The 22,320-nt window shown below is 36.0% G+C and overlaps 1 protein-coding gene across 4 annotated transcripts in view; it reads left to right on the top strand.

Moving 5' to 3' along the window:
- The window catches only part of P4HA1 (prolyl 4-hydroxylase, alpha polypeptide I), an 82,598-nt gene that overhangs the window by 49,555 nt on the left and 10,723 nt on the right, over positions 1–22,320 (top strand). For 3 of the 4 annotated variants that reach the window (XM_010852269.1, XM_010852268.1, XM_010852270.1), the window contains exons 9-10: positions 5,822–5,892; positions 16,171–16,270. In XM_010852269.1, the coding sequence (XP_010850571.1) occupies positions 5,822–5,892; positions 16,171–16,270 (171 nt within the window). Of the gene's footprint in view, positions 1–4,698; positions 4,770–5,821; positions 5,893–16,170; positions 16,271–22,320 lie in introns of all 4 variants that reach the window. The other variant, XM_010852271.1, reaches the window with a different exon arrangement.

Raw genomic sequence — 22,320 nt, 5'->3', positions numbered from 1 at the left:
CTGCAAAGAATATAATCAGTCTGATTTCGGTGTTGACCATCTGGTGATGTCCATGTGTAGAGTCTTCTCTTGTGTTGTTGGAAGAGGGTGTTTGCTATGACCAGTGCATTTTCTTAGCAAAACTCTATTAGTCTTTGCCCTGCTTCATTCCATATTCCAAGGCCAAATTTGCCTGTTACTCCAGGTGTTCCTTGACTTCCTACTTTTGCATTCCAGTCCCCTATAATGAAAAGGACATCTTTTTTGGGTGTTAGTTCTAAAAGGTCTTGTAGGTCTTCATAGAACCGTTCAGCTTCTTCAGTGTTATTGGTTGGGGCATAGACTTGGATTACTGTGATATTGAATGGTTTACCTTGGAAACGAACAGAGATCATTCTGTCGTTCTTGAGATTGCATCCAAGTACTGCATTTTGGACTCTTTTGTTCACCATGATGGCAACTCCATTTCTTCTAAGGGATTCCTGCCTGCAGTAGTAGATATAATGGTCATGAGTTAAATTCACTATTCCTAGATATTTAATTCTTTTTGTTGCAATGGTGAATGGGATTGATTCCTTTATTTCTCTTTCTAATTTTTCATTATTAGGATATATAAATGCAAGTGATTTCTGTGTATTGATTTTGTGCCCTGCAACTTTGCTAAATTCACTGATTAGGTCTAGTAATTTTCTGATACTATCTTTAGTGTTTTCTATGTACAGTATCATGTCATCTGTAAACATTGATCTGGATACCTTTTATTTCTTTTTCTTCTCTGATTGCTGTAGCTAGGACTTCCAGAACTATGTTGAATAATAGTGGTGAAAGTGGACACCCTTGTCTTGTTCCTTATCTTAGGGGAAGTGATTTCAGTTTTTCACCACTGAGAATAGTGTTTGCTATAGACATCATATATGGCCTTTACTTTGTTGAGATGGGTTCCTTCTGTGCCCTTTATTTGAAGGGTTTTAATCATAAATGGGTGCTGAATTTTGTCAAAGGCTTTTTCTGCATCTATTGAGATTATCATACGGTTTTTATCTTTCAATTTGTTAATATGGTGTATCACATTGTTTGATTTGCATATATTGAAGAATCCTTGCATTACTGAAATAAACCCAACTTGATCATGGTGTATGAACTTTTGGATGTATTGCTGAATTCTGTTTGCTAAAATTTTGTTGAGGATTTTTGCATCTATGTTCATCTATGTGATATTGGCCTGTGGTTTTCTTTTTTGCGTGTTGTCCTTGTCTGGTTTTGGTGTCAGAGTGATGGTGGCCTAGTAGAATGAGTCTGGAGGTGTTCCTTCCTCTGCAATTTTTTGAAAGTTTTAGAAGGATAGGCATTAGCTCTTCTCTAAATGTGTGATAGAATTCTCCTGTGAAGCCTTCTGATCCTGGGCTTTTTTTGGGGGGAGATTTTTGATCACAGCTTCAATTTCAGTGCTTGTAATTGGATTGTTGATAATTTCTATTTCTTCTTGGTTCAGTCTTGGAAGATTGAACTTTTCTAAGAATCCGTCCATTTCTTCCAGGTTATCCATTTTATTGCTATATAGTTGTTCATAATGGTCTCTTATAATCCTTTGTATTTATATATTGTCTGTTGTAACCTCTCCTTTTTCATTTCTAATTTTGTTGATTTGATTCTTCTCTTTTTCTTGATGAGTCTGGCGAAAGTTTTGTCAATTTTATTTATCTTCTCAAAGAACCAGCTTTTGGTTTTATTAATCTTTACTATTATTTCTTTCATTTCTTTTTCATATATTTCTGCTCCAATCTTTACGATTTCTTTCCTTCTACTAATTTTGGGGTTTTTTGGTTCTTTTTCCAGCCGTTTTAGGTGTAAAGTTAGGTTGTGTATTCGATGTTTTTCTTGTTTCTTGAGGTAGGATTGTATTGCTATAAACTTCCCTCTTAGAACTACTTTTGCTGCATCTCATAGGTTTTGAGTTGTCATGTTTTCATTGTCATTTGTTTCTAGAAATTTTTTGATTTCCCTTTAGATTTCTTCAGTAACCTGTTGGTTATTTAGAAGCATGTTGTTTAATCTCCATGTGTTTGTGTTTCTTACAGTTTCTTTTTCTTGTAATTGATACCTCGTCTCATAGCATTGTGGTCGGAGAAGATGCTTGATACTATTTCAGTTTTCTTAAATTTACTGAGGTTTGATTTGTGACCGACGATGTGGTCTGTCCTGGAGAATATTCCATGTGCACTTGAGAAGAAGGTGTATTCTTCTGCATTTGGATGGAATGTCCCAAAAGTATCGATGAGATTCATCTCATCTAATATATCATTTAAGACTTGACTTTCCGTATTAATTTTCTGTTTTGATGACCTGTTCATTGGTGTGAGTGGGGTGTTAAAGTCTCCTGCTGTTATTGTGTTACTGTAGGTCTCTCCTTTTGTGTCTGTTATTATTTGTCTTATGTATTGAGGTGCTCCTATGTTGGGTTCGTAGGTATTTACAATTGTTGTCTTCCTCTTGATTGATCCCTTGATCATTATGTAGTGTCCTTCCTTATCTCTTGTAATATTCTTTAAGGTCTATTTTTTCAGATATGAGGATTGCTACTTCAGCTTCCTTTTGCTTCCTATTTGCATGGAATATATTTTCTCATCCTCTCACTTTCAGTATATATGTGTCTTTAGCTCTGAAGTGGGTTTCTTGTAGACAGCATATATATGGGTCTTGCTTTTGTATCCATTCAGCTAGTCTTTGTCTTTTGGTTGGAGCATTTAATCCATTTACATTTAAAGTAATTATTGATATATATGTTCCTATTGCCATTTTCTTAATTGTTTGGAGTTGATTTTGTAGATCTTTTTCCTTCTCTTGTTTTTTTGACTATTAAGTCTGTTTTAACATTTGTTGTGGAGCTAGTTTGGTGGTACTGAATTCTCTTAACTTTTGCTTGTCTGGAAATCTTTTTATTTCTCCATCAGTTTTGAATGAGATCCTTGCTGGGTACAGTAATCTTGGTTGTAGGTTTTTCCCTTTCAGTACTTAATATATATCCTGCCATTCCCTTCTGGCCTGCAGAGTTCCTGCTGAAAGATCAGCTGTTAAGCATATGGGGTTTCCTTTATATGATACTTGTTGCTTATTCCTTGCTGCTTTTAATGTTCTTTTTTTGTGTTTAGTCTTTGTTAGCTTGATTAGTATGTGTCTTGGCATGTTTCTCCTTGGGTTTATCCTGTATGGGACTCTTTGAGCATCTTGGACTTGATCGACTATTTCCTTTTCCATGTTGGGGAAATTTTCAACTATAATCTCTTCAAAAATTTTCTCATACACTTTCATTTTCTCTTCTCTTCTGGGACCCCTTTAATTCAAATGTTGGTGCTTTTGATGTTGTCCCAAAGGTCTCTGAGACTATCCTCAGTTCTTTTTGTTCTTCTTACTTTATTCTGCTCTTCAGAAGTTATTTCCACCATTTTATCTTCCAGCTCACTGATTCATTCTTCTGCTTCAGATATTCTGCTATTGATTCCTTCTAGAGTATTTTTAATTTCAGTAATTGTGTTGTTTGTCTCTGAATGTTTATTCTTTAATTCTTCTAGGTCTCTGTTAATTGATTCTTGCAGTTTCTCCATTTTGTTTTCAAGGTTTTTGATCATCTTTACTATCATTCTTCTGAATTTTCAGGGAGTTTGCCTGTTTCCTCTTCATTTATTTGGACTTCTGTGTTTCTAATTTATTCCTTCATTTGTGTAGTATTTCTCTGCCTTTTTTTTTTTAAACATTGTGTTTGAGGTCTCCTTTTCCCAACTTCAGGGTTGAATTCTTTCTTCCTTTTGGTTTCTGCCCTCCTACGGTTGGTCCAGTGGTTTGTGTAAGCTTCATATAGGATGAGATTTATGCTGAGTTTTTGTTTGTTTATTTGTTTTTCCTATGATGGGCAAGGCTGAGTGAGGTGGTAATCCTGTCTGCTGCTGATTGGGTTTGTATTTTTGTTTTATTTGTTGTTTAGATGAGGCGTCCTGCACAGGGCGCTCCTGGTGGTTGGGTGATGCCAGGTCTTGTATTCAAGTGGTTTCCACTGTGTGAGTTCTCACTATTTGATACTCTCTAGGATGAGTTCTTTGGTAGCCTAGGGTCTTGGAGTCAATGTTCCCACTCCATAGGCTCAGGGCTTGCTCTTGAGCTTTGTGTGGTTCTGTATATTCTTTTCATCTAGTCAGGTTCTCCTGTCCGCCCTCAGCTCGTGTTCTGCGTGCACTTCTGTGTCTGAAGGTGTATTCCTGATTGATCCATGGAGAGAGATGTACTCCCCGCCCATCTACTCCGCGGTCCTGTCTTCAAACTGATTTTGAACATTTGCTTTGCAAGCATTTCCATCACTGAAAAAAATTAAAACAAAAAGTTTGTAATGAGTTATCAAATGCATATTGCCATTCTTGTAACTATAAATTAACTTCAAATTTTAGAAATTTCTTTTCCTTATTTCACATCCTGTAACCTTTCAAAGAAATTTAATTTCCAGTCTGTTTTGTGTACACTCCATTCATGGAAAAAAATTTTTTTTACAAATATAAAAAATTTAAAAGTCAACTGGCTTTCAAGGTTCAACACAGGTGACTGGAAGTCTATGGAGTTATTTTCTCTTTTTAGCTTCCTTTGTAAAAATCCCAGATTTCTGACTGATTGGATAAATGTGATTCATTTTTTTTTTGTTTTGTAATGCAACTATTTTGATGGTTGGCTTCACAGCTGAGGCGAGCCACCATTTCAAACCCAATAACAGGAGACTTGGAGACGGTACATTACAGAATTAGCAAAAGGTAAGAGATGTGTATGCTGCATATTTTGCTCTCTAATGAGTGTTTTGTACATCCTACAGGAATTATTCATTTAAGGGAAGTAGGTCATTTTCAGTCTCCAGTCAAGTCACCGCCTATTTTTAAGCATGGAAAAACTGCTTTGTGTTTCACAGGTCTTTCTCTTTAACTAGAAGTTCTGTTTTTAGTATGTAATTGGTCTATTATTTTTAGGGAGTTAATATGCTTTTCCATCTCTCTTCAGGTTAGGAATCAAATCAGGTTAGGCCAGTCCAGGAACTGGCTTAATACTTGTTTTCTTATTCCTTTTTCTTTTTTCTTGCCAAAGACAGGGAAAAAAAAAAAAAAAAAAAGGCAGCAGCCTGGATTAATCTGGGAGTAGTCTTTGTTTATGTCGTTCTCTCATATTCGTAAATATGCTGCAGTGAATTCACATCATTCTTCATGATGATTGTGTTGGCATTTGTTCATGCATCTTATAAAATAACATTGTCATTATGGAGTCATCTGTATTTCTCCTATTGGAGTTTTTATTTTAAAAAACTTGCTGACTTAAACGTTGGCAATGGAAAGAACAGAGTTATGCTTGAGATCTCTGTCTTCCAAATGCTATTACTTACAAGTTTAGTTGCCTTTTACTTCACCAGAGAGATTTAACAACAGTTATAGCTTGGTGAGAGTGTTAAAAAAATGAATTTAAAGAGACTACTAATTACTCTTTTGTCAAATAATTTGAAGAACATCAAACTTCTAGATCCGAGAAAGAACCTGTGAAACCCAGTGCTATAAATCATTTACATACAGCTTCAAATGATTTAAAAAAAAAAAAGTGAAAGGACAATCTGCAACAAAAATCCGTCAACCCATTTTTTTCTTGATTTGGAAGTGGCTTTTCTTATCGCCACTTTTCTAAATGTTTCTGCTGATTTGAAACCATTGCCTACCATCCAGACCAATCTGAACCCTTCCAATCACCTGTGGCTTGGCAAAACAAAACAAAAGCCCCAAATTGCCTGCTACGTGAGTAAGCCCTTGTCCTTTCTCTTTTTTTGTAGCTGAGCCGAGCTACAGTACATGACCCTGAGACTGGAAAATTGACCACAGCCCAGTACAGAGTATCTAAGAGGTAAGGGAGTGATGGGAAGAATTTTAGTCATATTTGGACTATTTTCTTTCTTGTGAGTCTAGTTTTCATAAAACCCATCTTATGGTTTCTAAGACCTCGGCTATTAGGCATAGGTATTTGATAACAGTGCATGACTTTTCATGATGGACATGGTTATGGGGAAGTTGATAGAGGTTTTTCAAAGTGACTTGCTAGGTTTTAAAATGCCTGCTGAGATAGCCCACACCCTACCTGGTAAGTGAAGTTGTGTTCTCATGTTTAAAGTAACAGAAGTTCCCAAAGACTCTTCATAGAACAAGGCCTATTTTAATTTGTAGTAAAGCAGGGGCTTAAAAATCTCAGGGTGACTCAGTAGCTATAGGTAGTGAGAATGACACCTTGAAAGATTACCTAAAAAGTCCTCTGTAAGTCAGTTGGTTTCAAATTCTTTGTTTTTAACAATATTTAAGAGAATCTCCTAAGTTATTGGCTGATAGGTCACTGAAATAATTTTTAATAAAAGGTCACTATGTAACTTGTAAGTATATATAACTTAATAGAAGCTCACAAAATAAATGACGTTATTTCAACAGAACTCTATCCATTTACTTATTTGTATAAATAAAGTTTCTCAGCTCTCATGAAAATAGAAGTGTCATTGAGCTGAATTCTGTCTCATTGTAGCAACAAGTAATATTTATTCACATATAATACTTAATTGAAAATAAACAAGCTTCGTCTCCTTAGGAATATTTTAATATATTTTCATTTTTTATATTTGATGATTGTTTAATTATGTTCTTTAGATTGCTATTGTTTAGTTGCTAAGTCATGTCCAACTCTCTGGAACCCCATGGACTGCAGCATGTCAGGCTTCCCTGTTCTTCACAATCTCCCAGAGTTTGCTCGAATTCATATCCATTGAGTCAGTGATGCTATCTCACCGTCTCATCCTCTGCCGCCCCCTTTTCTTCTTGGCCTCAAATCTTTCCCAGCATCAGGGTCTTTTCCAGTGAGTTGTCTGTTCACATTAGGTGGCCAGAGTGTTGGAGCTTCAGCTTCCAATGAATGTTCAGGGTTGATTTCCTTTAGGATTGACTGATTTGACTTCCTTGCTGTCCAAGGGACTCTCAAGAATCTTCTCCAGGACCACAATTCGAAAGCATTGTAATAACCCATTCTAGGAGACATTTTTTTTTTTTTGAACAGTTAGGCCTTTATGTTATAAGAAATGTATATTTTTATCAGTTTACGTAAATATTTTGTTGTGGCGAAGTATAATGTGATGAATAAAAGACTTTAAATCATAAAAATATATCCCTCTTGGAGAGGGCTTCTCAGGCTCAGCACTATTGACATTTTGGATCAGATGATTGTTGTTTGTTGACTGACCTGAGGCTTGTAGGATATTTAGTAGCATCTGTAGTGCCCACTGAATGCCAGCACCCTTCTGTCACCAGTTGTGACAATAAAAAATATCTTCAGACATTGTCACATGTCCCCTGGTAGGCAAAATTTCCACCACCATCCCTGGGAATTCTACCTCTCTACCCCTGTTAAGAACCACTGTTTTAAGGTAGGAATGGAATGAAAATGCATGTTCAAGGAAAAAAAGGGAAGACTGATGTAAAATTTTCAAGCATTTAAAAAATGCTTCATTCATGTATTTTCTTAAGTGGATGATGATGGGCATAAAATCATCATGGTATTTAGAGTCCACTGGATAAATTAAAAAATAATCATTTTTCAGAAATTACCACTGTTTTCAGTATGACAGAATTAAATTTTTTGAAACTCTTGGGATGAAAATTTTCATTTGTCAGCTAAAAATTGTGCAAAGGAGTACATAGATTTTTAACAACTAATTTAGGAGGCAGTCAAACAAAAAATAGCATTTCTCTGTAAGTCATAGCAGAAGTACTATAAAGACTATACAGAATGTATTGATTTGTTTTCTTAATTACTTTTTTAAGGCAAAGCTTTGTGTTCTTTATGTATTAGCCTTCAGCATCCCCACACACGTATTCTGGTATACTAACTGTCTGTCCTATACCGCTAGCTATCCCCTTACCCCTAATCACATTCCTGCAGTGTGATTTTGATGTTTGTTAACACTAATACAAGGTAAGGATTTGCAGTAAATAATTTGGATAGACATGTTAAACCATGATTGTAATGCTTCTGTGCATTGTATAATAATTAACCCTGATTTGCAGTTAAGTAAGCTAAATTTTCATTTATAGAACCTTTTCATGTCTAAAAAATGAACTCATCTTTTTTAAAAAAATAACTAAATCCATTATATATTTTATCAGAGATTATTACATGGTTTTAGGCTTTTTTTTTAACTGTCATAAAACTAGTAAGTATCTAAATTCTCCAGATTTTGATGTTTTTAGGAAGCATTTAAAACAAAATTTTATGAACTTAGTGTTTTTGAAGTCATTTTTGGAAATTTTCTATATATACAGTGGACTTTTGGACAAAATATTCAGCCCACAGAGCCACTGGACTCTTAGAAAAGTCAAATTACTTTTGGAAAGGTGATCCAAACCTTATTTTCCCCTCTTTGGAGCTAAATATTTCTAAACATTTTGAGCTTATTTTTGAAAATACTATAATTTCATAGCTCTGGATTTTTGAGAAAGGCACAGCCATACTTTATATTATATTTAACAGTAGAAGATACTTAGCCAGTAACATTAGACACATTGAAAGACTGAATAACACCACAGTAAATTCATGCAGACTTGGCAAAGAATGCAGTGTGAGTGTGTGTTTGTGTTCAAAACAACCTAGTAAAAACAGAATTCCATAGCACAGTGGTTTTCATTTTTACTCTAAAGGAAAAATTTTCATCAGTCCTTTAAAAAATAAAATCTTTATGTGAGAGGTCTAAACAGTTAAGGAAGGAATTTGCTCCTTGAAATGTCCAATACATTTCATATTTTAACAAATAAAAAGTTTTTGCTATTTTGAAAATTTAATATCTATTGAGACATTTTCTACCCATCACTGTGAATCTGAAATTTGGAGATTTCACAAGTGAAATAAATGAGTGTTTTATGTTTCCTTCATATTTTATTGCTGGAGAAGGAAATGGCAACCCACTCCGATATTCATGTCTGGAAAATCCCATGGACCGAGGAGCCTGGTAGGCTACAGTCCATGGGGTCGCAAAGAGTCGGACACGACTGAGTTACTTCACTTTCATATTTTATACCTCTGAAGAAGGCATCTCCAATGCAAAAATAGCAGAAAAAGTTTGTTTGTACTGATGTCAGTTAAAGAGGTCCCCTTTTCTCTGGGAACATCTGTATTTTGAAAGAGTCAGAAGGGAATTTCAAATATCTGTATTCTGAGACATTTCTAAGTGGTTGCATCATCATCTGTGGAAGTAAAAATATGTTCATCTTCTAGCAAATAGAATTTTCTTTGGGCAGAGTATGTGTAGAAATCCATTACTGTTTAAAAAACAAAATGTTTACTCTATTGACTACCTGTGAACTTTTGGCAAATCATTTTTTGTCTTTCCAGTATTAAAAAAAAAAAACAAAACTAAAATTTTACTGTGTGTATGTGTGCGCGTGCTCAGCTGTGTCTGACTCTTTGCAACCTCGTGGACTGTAGCCGCCAGGCTCCTCTCCATGAAATTTTCCAGGCAAGAATACTGAATGGGTTGCCATTTCCTTCTCCAGGGGATCTTCCCAACTCAGGGATTGAACCTGTGTCTCCTGCATTGGCAGGCAGATTCTTTACCACCACTCCACCTCAGCTTGTTACTGGAGAAGCTAATAGTTTGGCTAAATCAAAGTAATGGAATTTTAGTTTTTGAGAAGTAATCATTCAGTTATAGGTGGTGCAGTGATAAAAGAATCCATTTGTCAATGCAGGAGATACAAGAGACACAGGTTTGATCCCTGGGTCGGGAAGATCCCCTGGAGAAGGAAATGGCAACCTGCTCCAGTATTCTCGCCTAGAAAATTTCATGCACAGAGGAGCCTGGCGAGCTACAGTCTGTGGGGTCACCAAGAGTTGGATACAATTGAGTGACTGAGCACACACACGCACACACACATTCAGACGTATACTCTGAGAAGACAGTTATGTGAGTTCGTAAGTCCAGTTAAAGTAATACATGCAAATAAACAGTTTATTGAGTGTGGTAGAGAAAGCTTCTTTAATTCTGGTAGAATCAATATCACTTCTTGGAAGTGATCTCATTTTTTACTTTGAAGTACAGATATCCTATAATATGATATTTTATTATGCTTAAGATTTAATTTACCCCATGTTAAAAAGGAGCAAATGGAGTGTAAAAATGTATTAATATTTTTAGTTTAGAGGCCAATGTAAATAGCTTTGAGTGATACCAAAATTTTTTTTAATTTGCATAGCTTGTAACAACAACATCCCCTTCTTTGGCTAGAACAGTCCTTCTCAGATTGAGATAAATGGATAGATCCAGATGGATCTATAGTGTTATTGTATAATTGTCCCACTGAGAACCAAAGGGACTGGATAAATTCCACCTCTAGATGATTAGTCTTTCTTTGTTAATTGTGAAGCACTTATGGAAGAGTTATTGAAAGTTTTGCCCTCTGTAAGTGGCACTTTGGGCCCTGAATTATATTTTGCCTTTGCAAAAAAATCACGTAGTGGTATGCAGATTACATTAATCATGTTTTCTTTTGGCAGTTTTGTAACAATCTTAACCTTCCCTTGTGGTTCAGCGGGTAAAGAATCTGCCTACAATGCAGGACACCTGGGTTTGATCCCTGGGTTGGGAAGATCCCCTGGAGAAGGGAAAGGCTACCCACCCCAGTATTGTGGACTGGAGAATTCCACGAACTGTACGGTCCTTGGGGTTTCAAAGAGTTGGACATGACTGAGCACTTTCACTTAAAAACCTCCAAAGTGATGGTGTTTGTTTACTTGAGCATGCATTCCTTAGTATTAGAAATATAGTCATGCAACGTGAGACTGTTTCTTCTTACTTAAATAAAGCATTCCAGTGATATTTTTTAAAGTATATAGTAAAAGGATAATGAACTTTTTTTTATAGCAGAAACTCATTAGAAATGAAAAAAATGTTAATGTTACTCTGCATGTACAACTTAACTCTCAGGTTCCTGTCATTAAGACCAAAAGAAATATATTTTGGGTTATCTAATGGAAAAAGAGGACACATAAAAAGACTTCTGTTTTTCTCCTAGCGCTAAACTATGTTTTGTGGAAAAAACACTGTATAACTTAGTTGACGTTTTCTATTATAATTGTACAAAAGATAGAGAATGTTCTTCAAATGATTTTTTTTCCAGGTTACAGTAAATGCTATAATTTTACATTCTAACTCAGTTAAAGCACTGAGTACTAGAAGAATATTGATATCTGATTATTTAATTTAATGTAGGAATAAGACTTCTAGATCCTAAAGAACAGACAGTTAACATATTACAGTATCATTGTCTTGTCATTTTTAGTAGTGTTAAAACAACTCAGCTAATTTCAACTATCCAATAAGTCTACAATAATGTTCCTGAAGACAGATTAGCAGTAATGCTTTTAAGGATGGGATGAGTAAAATGTTTTAAATGTGTTCTCCAGCTTTGGAGAATCTTACTGTATTTTGGAGAATCTTACTATATTTTAGAGAGGTTTCATATAAAAGTCATATTAAGTGAAATAACCTCCTATGTAGAACTCATTTTCCTCTCCAGTGACTATAGCAGTTTCTTTTAAAGCTGTGGTTATCAGTGACTGTGTCTCATCTAAGGCTTAATTTCTAAGCCTTCTATTAAGATAGTTTATGATATAGCAAGAAGTACAAATTAAAACTTTTAAAAAATTTAAACAATTAAAATATTTTTGCCTCTAAGATTGGCAAAGATTAAAAAGATTTATACTGTCAAGGATTTTATGAAATGGGTACTCATAAACAGTTGATAGAAGTATAAGTCACAAATATTTTTGGAGGGCAATTTGATATCATTTATCAAAATGTAAAACTCATGTAGTATTTCCACATCTAGGAAATTATCCTACAGAGATATTTGCAGAAGTATGCAAAAGGTATGCATAAGTTTGTTACAATATTGTTTGTAACAGAGAAAAATTAGAAATAACCTTTTTTAACCAGTGCTTTATTGATAGACCTTTGTGGTCATCTTGAAATTAAAGATATTTTAATATTAAAAATAAAAAGCAGTAATTTAAAAAAGGTAACAAATTGAAATGTAAAGTGGTATAGTTGCTGTGGAAAACAGGCTGGCAGTTCCTCACAAAGTCGAACATGGGATTATGATATGATCTAGAAATTCCACTTCTAGGTATATATCCCCCCAAATTGAAAAGAGGTCTCAAACCGATTACTTGTACATCCATGTTCATAACAGCCTTATTCATGATAGTCAACAGGTAGAGGCAATCCAAGCATCCATTTGTGGATGAATGGATAAATAAAATGTGGTATAAACAAATTATGGACTGTATTCAACCTTTAGAAGGATTGAAATTCTGATACATGCTATAACATGGATGAACTTTGAGGATATTATACTAAGTGAAATAAGCCAGGCATAAAAGGACAAATATGATATGATTCCACTTACAGAAGGTATCTAGAATAGGCAAATTCATACAGAGAAAAAGTGGACTAGAGGTTACCCAGGCCTGGGAGGAGAAGGAAATGGCAAATTGTTGTTTCAGAGTATACAGAATTTCAGTGTGGGATGGAGAAAAAGGTTTGGAAATAGAGAGTGGTGATGCTTGTGCAACTTTGTGAATGTATTTAACACCCCTGAATTGCACTCTTAAAAGTGATTAAAATGGTTAATTTTATGTTGTATATTTTTTACCACAATAATTTTTTTAAAAAATGAGGTAGCATTATGTGTATTAACTAGGAAATATGTCAGAAGTATTTTTAGGGAGAAAAAAGTATATGTGTGTATTAAGGTGTAAGGTTGAAGGGTGGATTCTTTTTTTTTTTTTTAATTCTCTCAGTAAGTTTGTTTACACACAGGGAAAAGCTATTGAGAGGATATATATCTATTGGTTAATAGTGTTTTGAGACTAGGAAAGGGATGTACTTTTATACTCTTTGAAATTTTTATAATAAGTATTTCTTTTAAAAATACCTTTATTGAGGGACTTGCCTTGCAGTCCAGTGGTTAAGACTTCTAGCTTCCAATGCAGGAGGCATGGGTTCAGCCCTTGGTTGGAGAACTAAGATCCTGCAAGCTGCTTGGTGTGCCCCCAAAACAGCTTTATTGAACTATAAACCATACAGTTCACCCATTTGAAGGGTATAAGTCAGTGGTTTTTAGTATAGTTAGAGAATTGTGCCTCCATCACCGCAATTAATTTTAGAACATTTTCATTACCCCAAAGGGAAGGTTTACACTCCTCAGCCATAACTATCCAATCCTTACCCCCCTACCTGTCCAACCCTTGGCGACCACTAATCTACTCTCTGTTTTTAATAGATTTGCCTATCCTGAATGTTTTGTGTAAATGGAATCATAAACGTGACCTTTTAGTGTCTGGCCTCTTTTGCTTAGCATGTTTTCAGGGTATGGTTGAGCAATATCCTTTTGTATAGATATGCCACATTTTATCTATCTTTTGATAGATATTTAGGTTATTTCTGCTTTTTGGCTATTATGAATAATGCTGTTCTGAAGTTCATGTCTTTTGAAATACTGCTTATTTTGATGATGTCCTGTTTGTTGTTGTTCTTTGTACTTTTGAGGTCATAGCTAAAACAATGACTAATCTAAGGTCACAGAGATATACATCGTGTTTTTCTCCAAAAAGCTTTGTAGTTTTAGCTCTTATATTTAGATCTCTAATCCCTTCTGAGTTAGTTTTTTTTTTTATTATAATGTGAATGAGGTAGGGGGTTCATCTTTTCTTTTGCACATGGTTATCCTGTGTCCCAGAACCATTTGTTGACTATAACAAGCATTTGTTATAGTCTTGTTAAATAAACAGGCATATTATAATGTTGACTATAACAAGCTTTTATAATTTTAAAACTATAAAGTGAAAGTGATAATTTGCTAAAATGGTAAAAGTGAAGGTGTTCTTGAGAACAGGAGACTTCAGGCTAAAGAGTTAAGTAAGCAAGGAATACCTGGAGAATGCTTGAGTGAGGAGAAGAGTTTCAAGAGGGATGAACATTGTGAAATGTTACTAAAAGAGCAAATAACTGTGAGAAAAATCAGAAAATCTTGTTTGATTTAATAACAGCAGGATTATGAGTGATGTTAGCAAGAGCAGTTTCGATGGAGTGATAGAGATTAAATCCAGATTGGAATGGATTGAGAAGTGAGGAGTCTGTGAAAAGGTTGACTTGAAGAGGGAGGAGAAAGAAGTTGGTAGCTGGAGAGAGAAAGAATTGAGGGAAAGAATTTGAAAATTTTGCTTATTTGTTTAATGGGAAAGTCTTAAGTGCTATTAAAAGCTGTGGGAGGAATTATTGAGAATGGATGTTGATTATGTAAGAGAAAGAAGGGCTAATCAATGATTCATGATTCCTGAAATGGCAGGAGATAATAGAATCTAAGGCAGAGGATTGGCCTTAGATAATGGAGAGAAATCTCCTCTTGGAACTGGAATGAACTAGAATGAACTGTGTATCAGGAATAGATTGAATGGTTTCTGTTTTGTCTTCTAAGTAGGAGATATGTTGTCCACTGTGTGAAGGGGGAGTCATGGGTGGGCTGGCATATAGAATAAAGGAGAGGGTAAGGCCCACTTAGAGTTAGTGTTCATGAATTTTTAGTGGAATCTATTTGCCTTATTTCATTATTTTCTCCAGTAGAATTTGGTAATACAGGTATAAGCTTGGAGAAAAGAAATTCATTCAGAATTTTTGCCAGAGAGTTGAATTTAGGCTTTTATCAAGAATGCTGTTGAAGGACTTCCCTGGTGGTCCAATGGATGCCACGCTTCCATTGCAGGTGGCATGGGTTCAATCCCTGTTTGGGAAACTAAGATCTTGCAGCCATGGCACTACTAAAAAAAATTGCTGATGCTGTAGAAATGATGGACCGTAGCTTGGTGAGAGGAGTGAAGAAAGAAAAAGTCTATTAGACTGGGAAAAAGCATACATAAAGGAGAGAGTTGAATTTTACAGTACCATTTTATTGAACTATAGTTTCCATACCATAAAATTCATCCTTTAAAGTATGCAGTTCAGTGGTTTTCAGTCTTTTTAGCTGTGCAGTCATCACCATTATCTAATTCCAGAACATTTTCACCACCCAAAAGGAAATCCTGTATCCATTAGCAACCGTTCCTTAATTCCCCCTTCAATGGCAACCACTAATCTACTGTCTATCGATTTACCTGGACATTTCATGTAAATAGAATCATAATGTGTGACCTTTTGTATCCGATTTATCTTTAACATAATGATTTCAAGGTTCATCCGTGTTGTGGCATGTATCAGTACTTCCTTTTCATGACACAATAATCCATCTTATGGATATATCACATTTTATGTATCTGTCCATCAGTTGATGGACATTTGGATTATTTCCACTTTTTGGCTATTAACAATGCTACTGTGAACATTTATGCACAAGTTTTGGTATGAACACACATTTTAATTTCTCTTGGATACACATACCTAGGCATGGAATTACTAGGTCACTCTATGTTTAACAATTTGAGGAATTGCCAAAGTGTTTTCCAGAGTGACTGCACTAGTTTCCCTTCCTACCAGCAATATATGAGGCTTCTGGTGACTTCACATCATCACCAACACTTGTTATTGTCCATCTTTTTGATTACAGCCATCCTACTGTGTGTGTTGGGTATCTTTTAAAAACTTTTTTATTTATACAATCAGTACATGAATTCTTTTCCTTATGAAATATTAGCATTATATAAATCAAGCTAAAATCCCTAATCTCCACCCTGGCCAGTTCCTATACCTTACCTAGAAGGAACAGTTGTTTTTAGTTTGATGTATATATTTGTTTCATATATATATATTTTTCAAAATTAACAAGAAATTCTCCGTGTAGATAGCCCTTTATAGCCTTCTTACATTAACCCACCTGTTTTCATGAAAACTCTGTAATAAATGATATTAATTTTTTCCCTTTCCAACCTCGAACTGTTGAATGTAACATCCTTTAACATCAGTAAAAATCGTATCAAAGAAGCAAATCAACTAAATGATTATAGATAAAGCCATAATATTATGGCTGTATATTATGGCTTTTAAAATGGCCTTTATGTATTGAAACTTAATCAGTAAAACTAGTATTTTCTTCATGTTTTTAGTGCCTGGCTGTCTGGCTATGAAAACCCTGTGGTGTCACGAATTAATATGAGAATCCAAGATCTGACAGGACTAGATGTCTCCACAGCAGAGGAATTACAGGTAGGTAATCACATTATTCTTAAACTTCTTCAAAAGATGCTTCACATAGAGAACTCTCCTCAATGTTATGTGGCAGCCTGGATGGGAGGGGAGTTTGGGGGAGAATGGATACATGTATATGCATGGCTGAGTCCCTTTGCTATCCATCTCAAATTATCACAACACTATTAATTGGCTATACTCCAATACAAAATAAAAAGTTAAAAAAATTTGTTTAAAAAGATGCTTCAGATGAGATTTTTCTGTCACTATACAGACAGTATTCAATTTGCATACTTTGTGACTGTAAAAGTGCATATATAGGCTGAAACCATGTACACTGATCTTAATAATCAGTGGGAAAACTTGAGATTGTTCTGGGACCTTTAAAATTTTTTCTCAAAACATTAAAAACTCTTACTGTTGAGTATAAATTTCTAAGGAAATGAAAAATATGTAATACTAATATTTATTAATACACTGTTTTTCATAAATAATTTTTTCTTTCTGTTTGCAATTCATATACCATAAAATTTACCCTGATTTTAGTATTCACATGGTTGTACATCATCACCACTATTTTCATCACACCGAAAGAAACCCCATTTAAGTAATCACTGTCCATTCCCCTGCTCTAGTGCCCCTGGCGACTGCTTCTCTACTTTCTATGAATTTGCCTATTCTAGATATTTCATATAAATGGAGTAATACAATATGTGGCTTGATATATTTGGGTTATTTTACTTAACAATGTTTTTAAGCTGTATATGTATCGTAGCATGAGTCAGCACTTCATGCTTTTTCATGTCTGAATAATGCTCTCTTATTGGCGACTTAGCATAGCATTGGATATACCACATTTTATTTATTAGTTGAAGAACATTTGTTTCCACTCTTTGGATATTATGACTAATGCTATGAACATTGGTCTACAAATTTTTGAACAGATAACATTTAAATTCCTCTTGGGTATATATCTACTAAAGGAAGTGTGCTGGTTCATGTGTTATCTTTAATATTTAAGGATCTGACAAACTGTTTTCCCAAATGGCCAAGTGATTTTACGATCCCACTGGCAATGTACAGGGTTCCATTTTTGTCTCATCTTTGCCAACACCTGTTCTTGCCCATTTTTTTAAATTAAGGTTATTCTAATATGTATGAAATGCTATTTCATTATGGTTTTTATTTGCATTTCCCTGGAAAACCACTAGACCATTCAGGTATGACCTAAATCAAATCCCTTATGATTATACAGTGGAAGTGAGAAATAGATTTAAGGGACTAGATCTGATAGAGTGCCTGATGAACTATGGATGGAGGTTCGTGACATTGTACAGGAGACAGGGATCAAGACCATCCCCAAGAAAAAGAAATGCAAAAAGCAAAATGGCTGTCTGAGGAGGCATTACAAATAGCTCTGAAAAGAAGAGAAGCAAAAACCAAAGGAGAAAAGGAAAGATATAAGCATCTGAATGCAGAGTTCCAAAGACTAGCAAGGAGAGATAAGAAAGCCTTCCTCAATGATCAATGCAAAGAAATAGAGGAAAACAATAGAATGGGAAAGACTAGAGATAACTTCAAGAAAATTAGAGATACCAAGGGAACATTTCATGCAAAGATGGGCTCGATAAAGGACAGGAAAGGTATGGACCTAACAGAAGCAGAAGATATTAAGAAGAGGTGGCAAGAATACACAGAAGAACTGTACAAAAAAGATCTTCATGAACCAGATGATCATGATGGTGTGATCACTCACCTAGAGCCAGACATCCTGGAATGCGAAGTCAAGGAAGCATCACTACAAACAAAGCTATTGGAGGTGATGGAATTCCAGTTGAGCTATTTGAAATCTTAAAAGATGATGCTGTAAAAGTGCTGTCCTCAATATGCTAGCAAATTTGGAAAACTCAGCAGTGGCCACAGGACTGGAAAAGGGCAGTTTTCATTCCAATCCCAAAGGCAATGCCAAAGAATGTTCAAACTACCGCACAATTGCACTCATCTTACATGCTAGTAAAGTAATGCTCAAAATTCTCCAAGCCAGGCTTCAGCAATATGTGAACCATGAACTTCCAGATGTTCAAGCTGGTTTTAGAAAAGGCAGAAATAAAATTGCCAACATCCACTGGATCATCAAAAAAGCAAGAGAGTTCCAGAAAAACATCTATTTCTGCTTTATTGACTATGCCAAAGCCTTTGACTGTGTGGATCACAATAAATTGTGGAAAATTCTGAAAGAGATGGGAATACCAGACAACTTGACCTGCCTCTTGAGAAACCTGTATGCAGGTCAGGAAGCAACAGTTAGAACTGGACACAAAACAACAGACTGGTTCCAAATAGGAAAAGGAGTACGTCTATGCTGTATATTGTCACCTTGCTTATTTAACTTATATGCAGAGTACATCATGAGAAATGCTGGGCTGGAAGAATCACAAGCTGGAATCAAGATTGCCAGGAGAAATATCAGTAACCTCAGATATGCAGATGACACCACCCTTATGGCAGAAAGTGAAGAGGAACTAAAGAGTGAAAATGTTGGCTTAAAGCTCAACATTCAGAAAATGAAGATCATGGCATCCGGTCCCATCACTTCTTGGCAAATAGATGAGGAAACAGTGGCTTACTTTATTTTTTTGGGCTCCAAAATTACTGCAGATGGTGATTGCAGCCATGAAATTAAAAGATGCTTACTCCTTGGAAGGAAAGTCATGACCAACCTAGACCTCATATTAAAAAGCAGAGACATTACTTTGCCAAAAAGATCTGTCTAGTCAAGGCTATGGTTTTTCCAGTGGTCATGTATGGATGTGAGAGTTGGACTGTGAAGAAGGCTGAGCGCCGAAGAATTGATGCTTTTGAACTGTGGTGTTGGAGAAGACTCTTGCGAGTCCCTTGGACTGCAAAGAGATCCAACCAGTCCATCCTAAATGAGATCAGTCCTGGGTGTTCATTGGAAGGACTGATGTTGAAGCTGAAACTCCAATACTTTGGCCACCTGCTGCGAAGAACTGACTCATTGGAAAAGATCCTGATGCTGGGAAAGATTGAGGGCAGGAGGAGAAGGGGACGACAGAGGATGAGATGATTGGACGGCATCACGGACTCAATGGACATGAGTTTGGGTAAACGCTGGGAGTTGGTGCTGAACAGGGAGGCCTGGTGTGCTGGGGTTCATGGGTCTCAAAGAGTTGGACACAATTGAGTAACTGAACGGAACTGATTGCTAATGATGTTGAGTATCTTTTCATGAACTTATTAGTTATTTTTATATCTATGAAAGTAATTTCTATTCAAATCCTTTGCCTGCTTTTTTTAATGGGGTTGTCTTTTATTGAGTTATAAGTGTTGTTCTTATGTTCTGAATACTGGACCCATATTAAGTATATGATTTGCAAATATTTTCTCCCGTTCTCTGGGATGTCTTTCACTTTCTTGATGGTGTCCTTTGGCAAAAATCTTTAATTTCTATGAAGTCTGATAGTCTTTTTTTTTTTTGGTTGCTTTTGCTTAAGGTGTCTTAAGAAACCATTGCCTAATCCAAGGACATAAAGATTTACACCTGTGGTTTTTTCCTATAATTTTCATGGTTTTATTTCTTACATTCAGGTCTTTGATCCATCTTGAGTCATTTTTATATATGATATAAGGTAGAGCCCAACTTCATTCTTTTCATGTGGTTATATAGGCAATTGTCCCAGCATCATTTGTTGAAAACTAGTCTTCACTATTGAATTGTCTCAGTAATTTAAAATATTAGAGATACTGAGGATTACAGTGTTTTAAATCTTTGTAAGTACTTCTCAGGGGCTTTCCTGGTGGCTCAGGGGTTAAAGCATCTGCCTGCAATGCGGGAGACCTGGGTTTGATCCCTGGGTTGGGAAGATCCCCTGGAGAAGGAAATGGCAACCCACTCCAGTGTTCTTGCCTGGATAATCCCATGGACAGGGGAGCCTAGTGGGCTACAGTCCACAGGGTTACAAAGAGTCGGACACGACTGAGCACCTTCACTTCACTTCTTTAAGCACTTATCAACAGTGATTTCCTTTCTTCTCATTGTGAAACTTATGATACAGAGTGAGCATCTTTTCTCTTTCTTTGTAAATTGTCCTGCTTCTAAGTTTGGTTCAGCTTTTAGTGTTTTATCCTTTCTGCTTTTAATGTTGCTAAATATCTCTGAGAGATCTTTTATTGATGATTTTTTTCCAGAGTCACTTCCTCTAAGATATCTTCATTCTTTTCATCATGATCACTTTCTTTATGTTAATAAGTTCATCGCCAACAAAATTCCTCTGACCTTCACCAGATTCCTCTGACTGCATATCTAGAGTTTCTCAAACAGCAAAAGTTGGAAACATTTTCCTTGTCAGTCTTTTATTCTTCATCTCCATTTTAGTTTGATTTGTGGGGGGATCAGCATGAGTTTTCTTTTTAATACTGAAGTATAGTTGATTTACAATGTTGTGTTAGTTTCAGGCATACCGCAAAGTGATTTAGTTATACATATCTGTATATATGTATTTTTTTTTTTCAGATTCTTTTCCCCTATAGATTATTACAGAATATTGAGTAGAGTTCCTTGTGTTATCGCTGAGGGTCGGACACGACTGAGCGACTTCCCTTTCACTTTTCACTTTCATGCATTGGAGAAGGAAATGGCAACCCACTCCAGTGTTCTTGCCTGGAGAATCCCACGGTTGGGGGAGCCTGGTGGGCTGCCGTCTATGGGGTCGCACAGAGTCGGACATGACTGAAGTGACTCAGCAGCAGCTACCTTTCTGCTTTCGTAACCATAAGTCTGTTTTTTTGTGTTTTTTTTTTTTTTTTTAAATTTTGTAGTTTGTATTGGAGTATAGCTGATTAACAATGTTGTGATCGTTTTAGGTGAACAGTGAAGGGACTCAGCCATACATATACATGTATCCCTTCTCCCCAGGATGGCACAGTGGTAAAGAATCTGCCTGCCTGTGCAGGAGATGTGGGTTCAGTTCCTGGGTTGGGAGGATCCCCTAGAGTAGGAAATGACAACCCATTCCAGTATTCTTTCTTGGAAAATTCCATGGACAAAAGAGCCTGGTGGGCTACAGTCCATGGGGTCACAAAGAGTCAGACACAGCTAAGCGCGTGCACACACACACTCTCCCCCAAGCTCCCCTCCTATCTTGGTCCTTGTTGGTTATCCATTTTGAATATAGCGGTGTGTTTATGTCCATCCCAAACTCCCTATCTGTCCCTTTCCGTTAGTCTTTCCCCCACCCCCAACCATAAGCTTGTTCTCTGAGTCTGGTTTTTGTTTTGTAAGTTCATTTGTATCATTTTTTTAGATTCCACATATAAGTGATCAAATGATATTTGTCTTTCTCTGACTTACTTCACTTAGTATAACAATCTCTGTGTTGTTGCAAATGGAATTATTTCGTTCCTTTTTATGGCTAAGCAACAGTCTGTTGATAAGTATATTCCACATCCTTGTCTATTCCTCTGTCAGTGGACATTTAGGTTGCTTCCTAAAGGTCTTAGCTATTGCAAATAGTGCTGCAGAGAACATCTGGGTGCATGTGTCTTTTAGAATTACGGTTTTCTCTGGATATATGCCCAGGAGTGGGATTGCTGAATTACATGAAGCTCTGTTTTCCATTTTTTTAAGGAACCTCCATACTCTTCTCTGTAGTGGCTCTGTCAGTCTACATCCCCGCCAGCAGTGTAGGAAGGGTCTCCTTTCTGCACACCCTCTCCAGCATTTTTTGTTTCTAGACTTTTTGATGATGGTCATTCTGACCCTTGTGAGGTGATACGTCATAGTTTTGATTTGCATTTCTCTAATAATTAGTGATGTTGAGCTTTTTTTTTTTTCATGTGCTTTTTGGTCAGATGGTATGTCTTCTTTGGAGAAACATCTGTTTAGATCATCTGCCCATTTTTTGTTAGGGTTTGTTTTTTGATACTGAGCTGTGTGAGCTGTTTGTGTATTTTGGAGATTAATCCCTTATCAGTCACATCATGAGAGAGGTGAGCTCAGGTCCTACTCATCTTTTCTCATCTTGTCCCAGAACCGAGTCCATTTCAGT

This window comes from Bison bison, unplaced genomic scaffold, assembly GCF_000754665.1.
Source record: "Bison bison bison isolate TAMUID 2011002044 unplaced genomic scaffold, Bison_UMD1.0 scf7180017864309, whole genome shotgun sequence".
In the NCBI taxonomy this organism is placed as follows: domain Eukaryota; kingdom Metazoa; phylum Chordata; class Mammalia; order Artiodactyla; family Bovidae; genus Bison; species Bison bison.
This window is presented reverse-complemented; position numbering and strand designations above follow the sequence as displayed.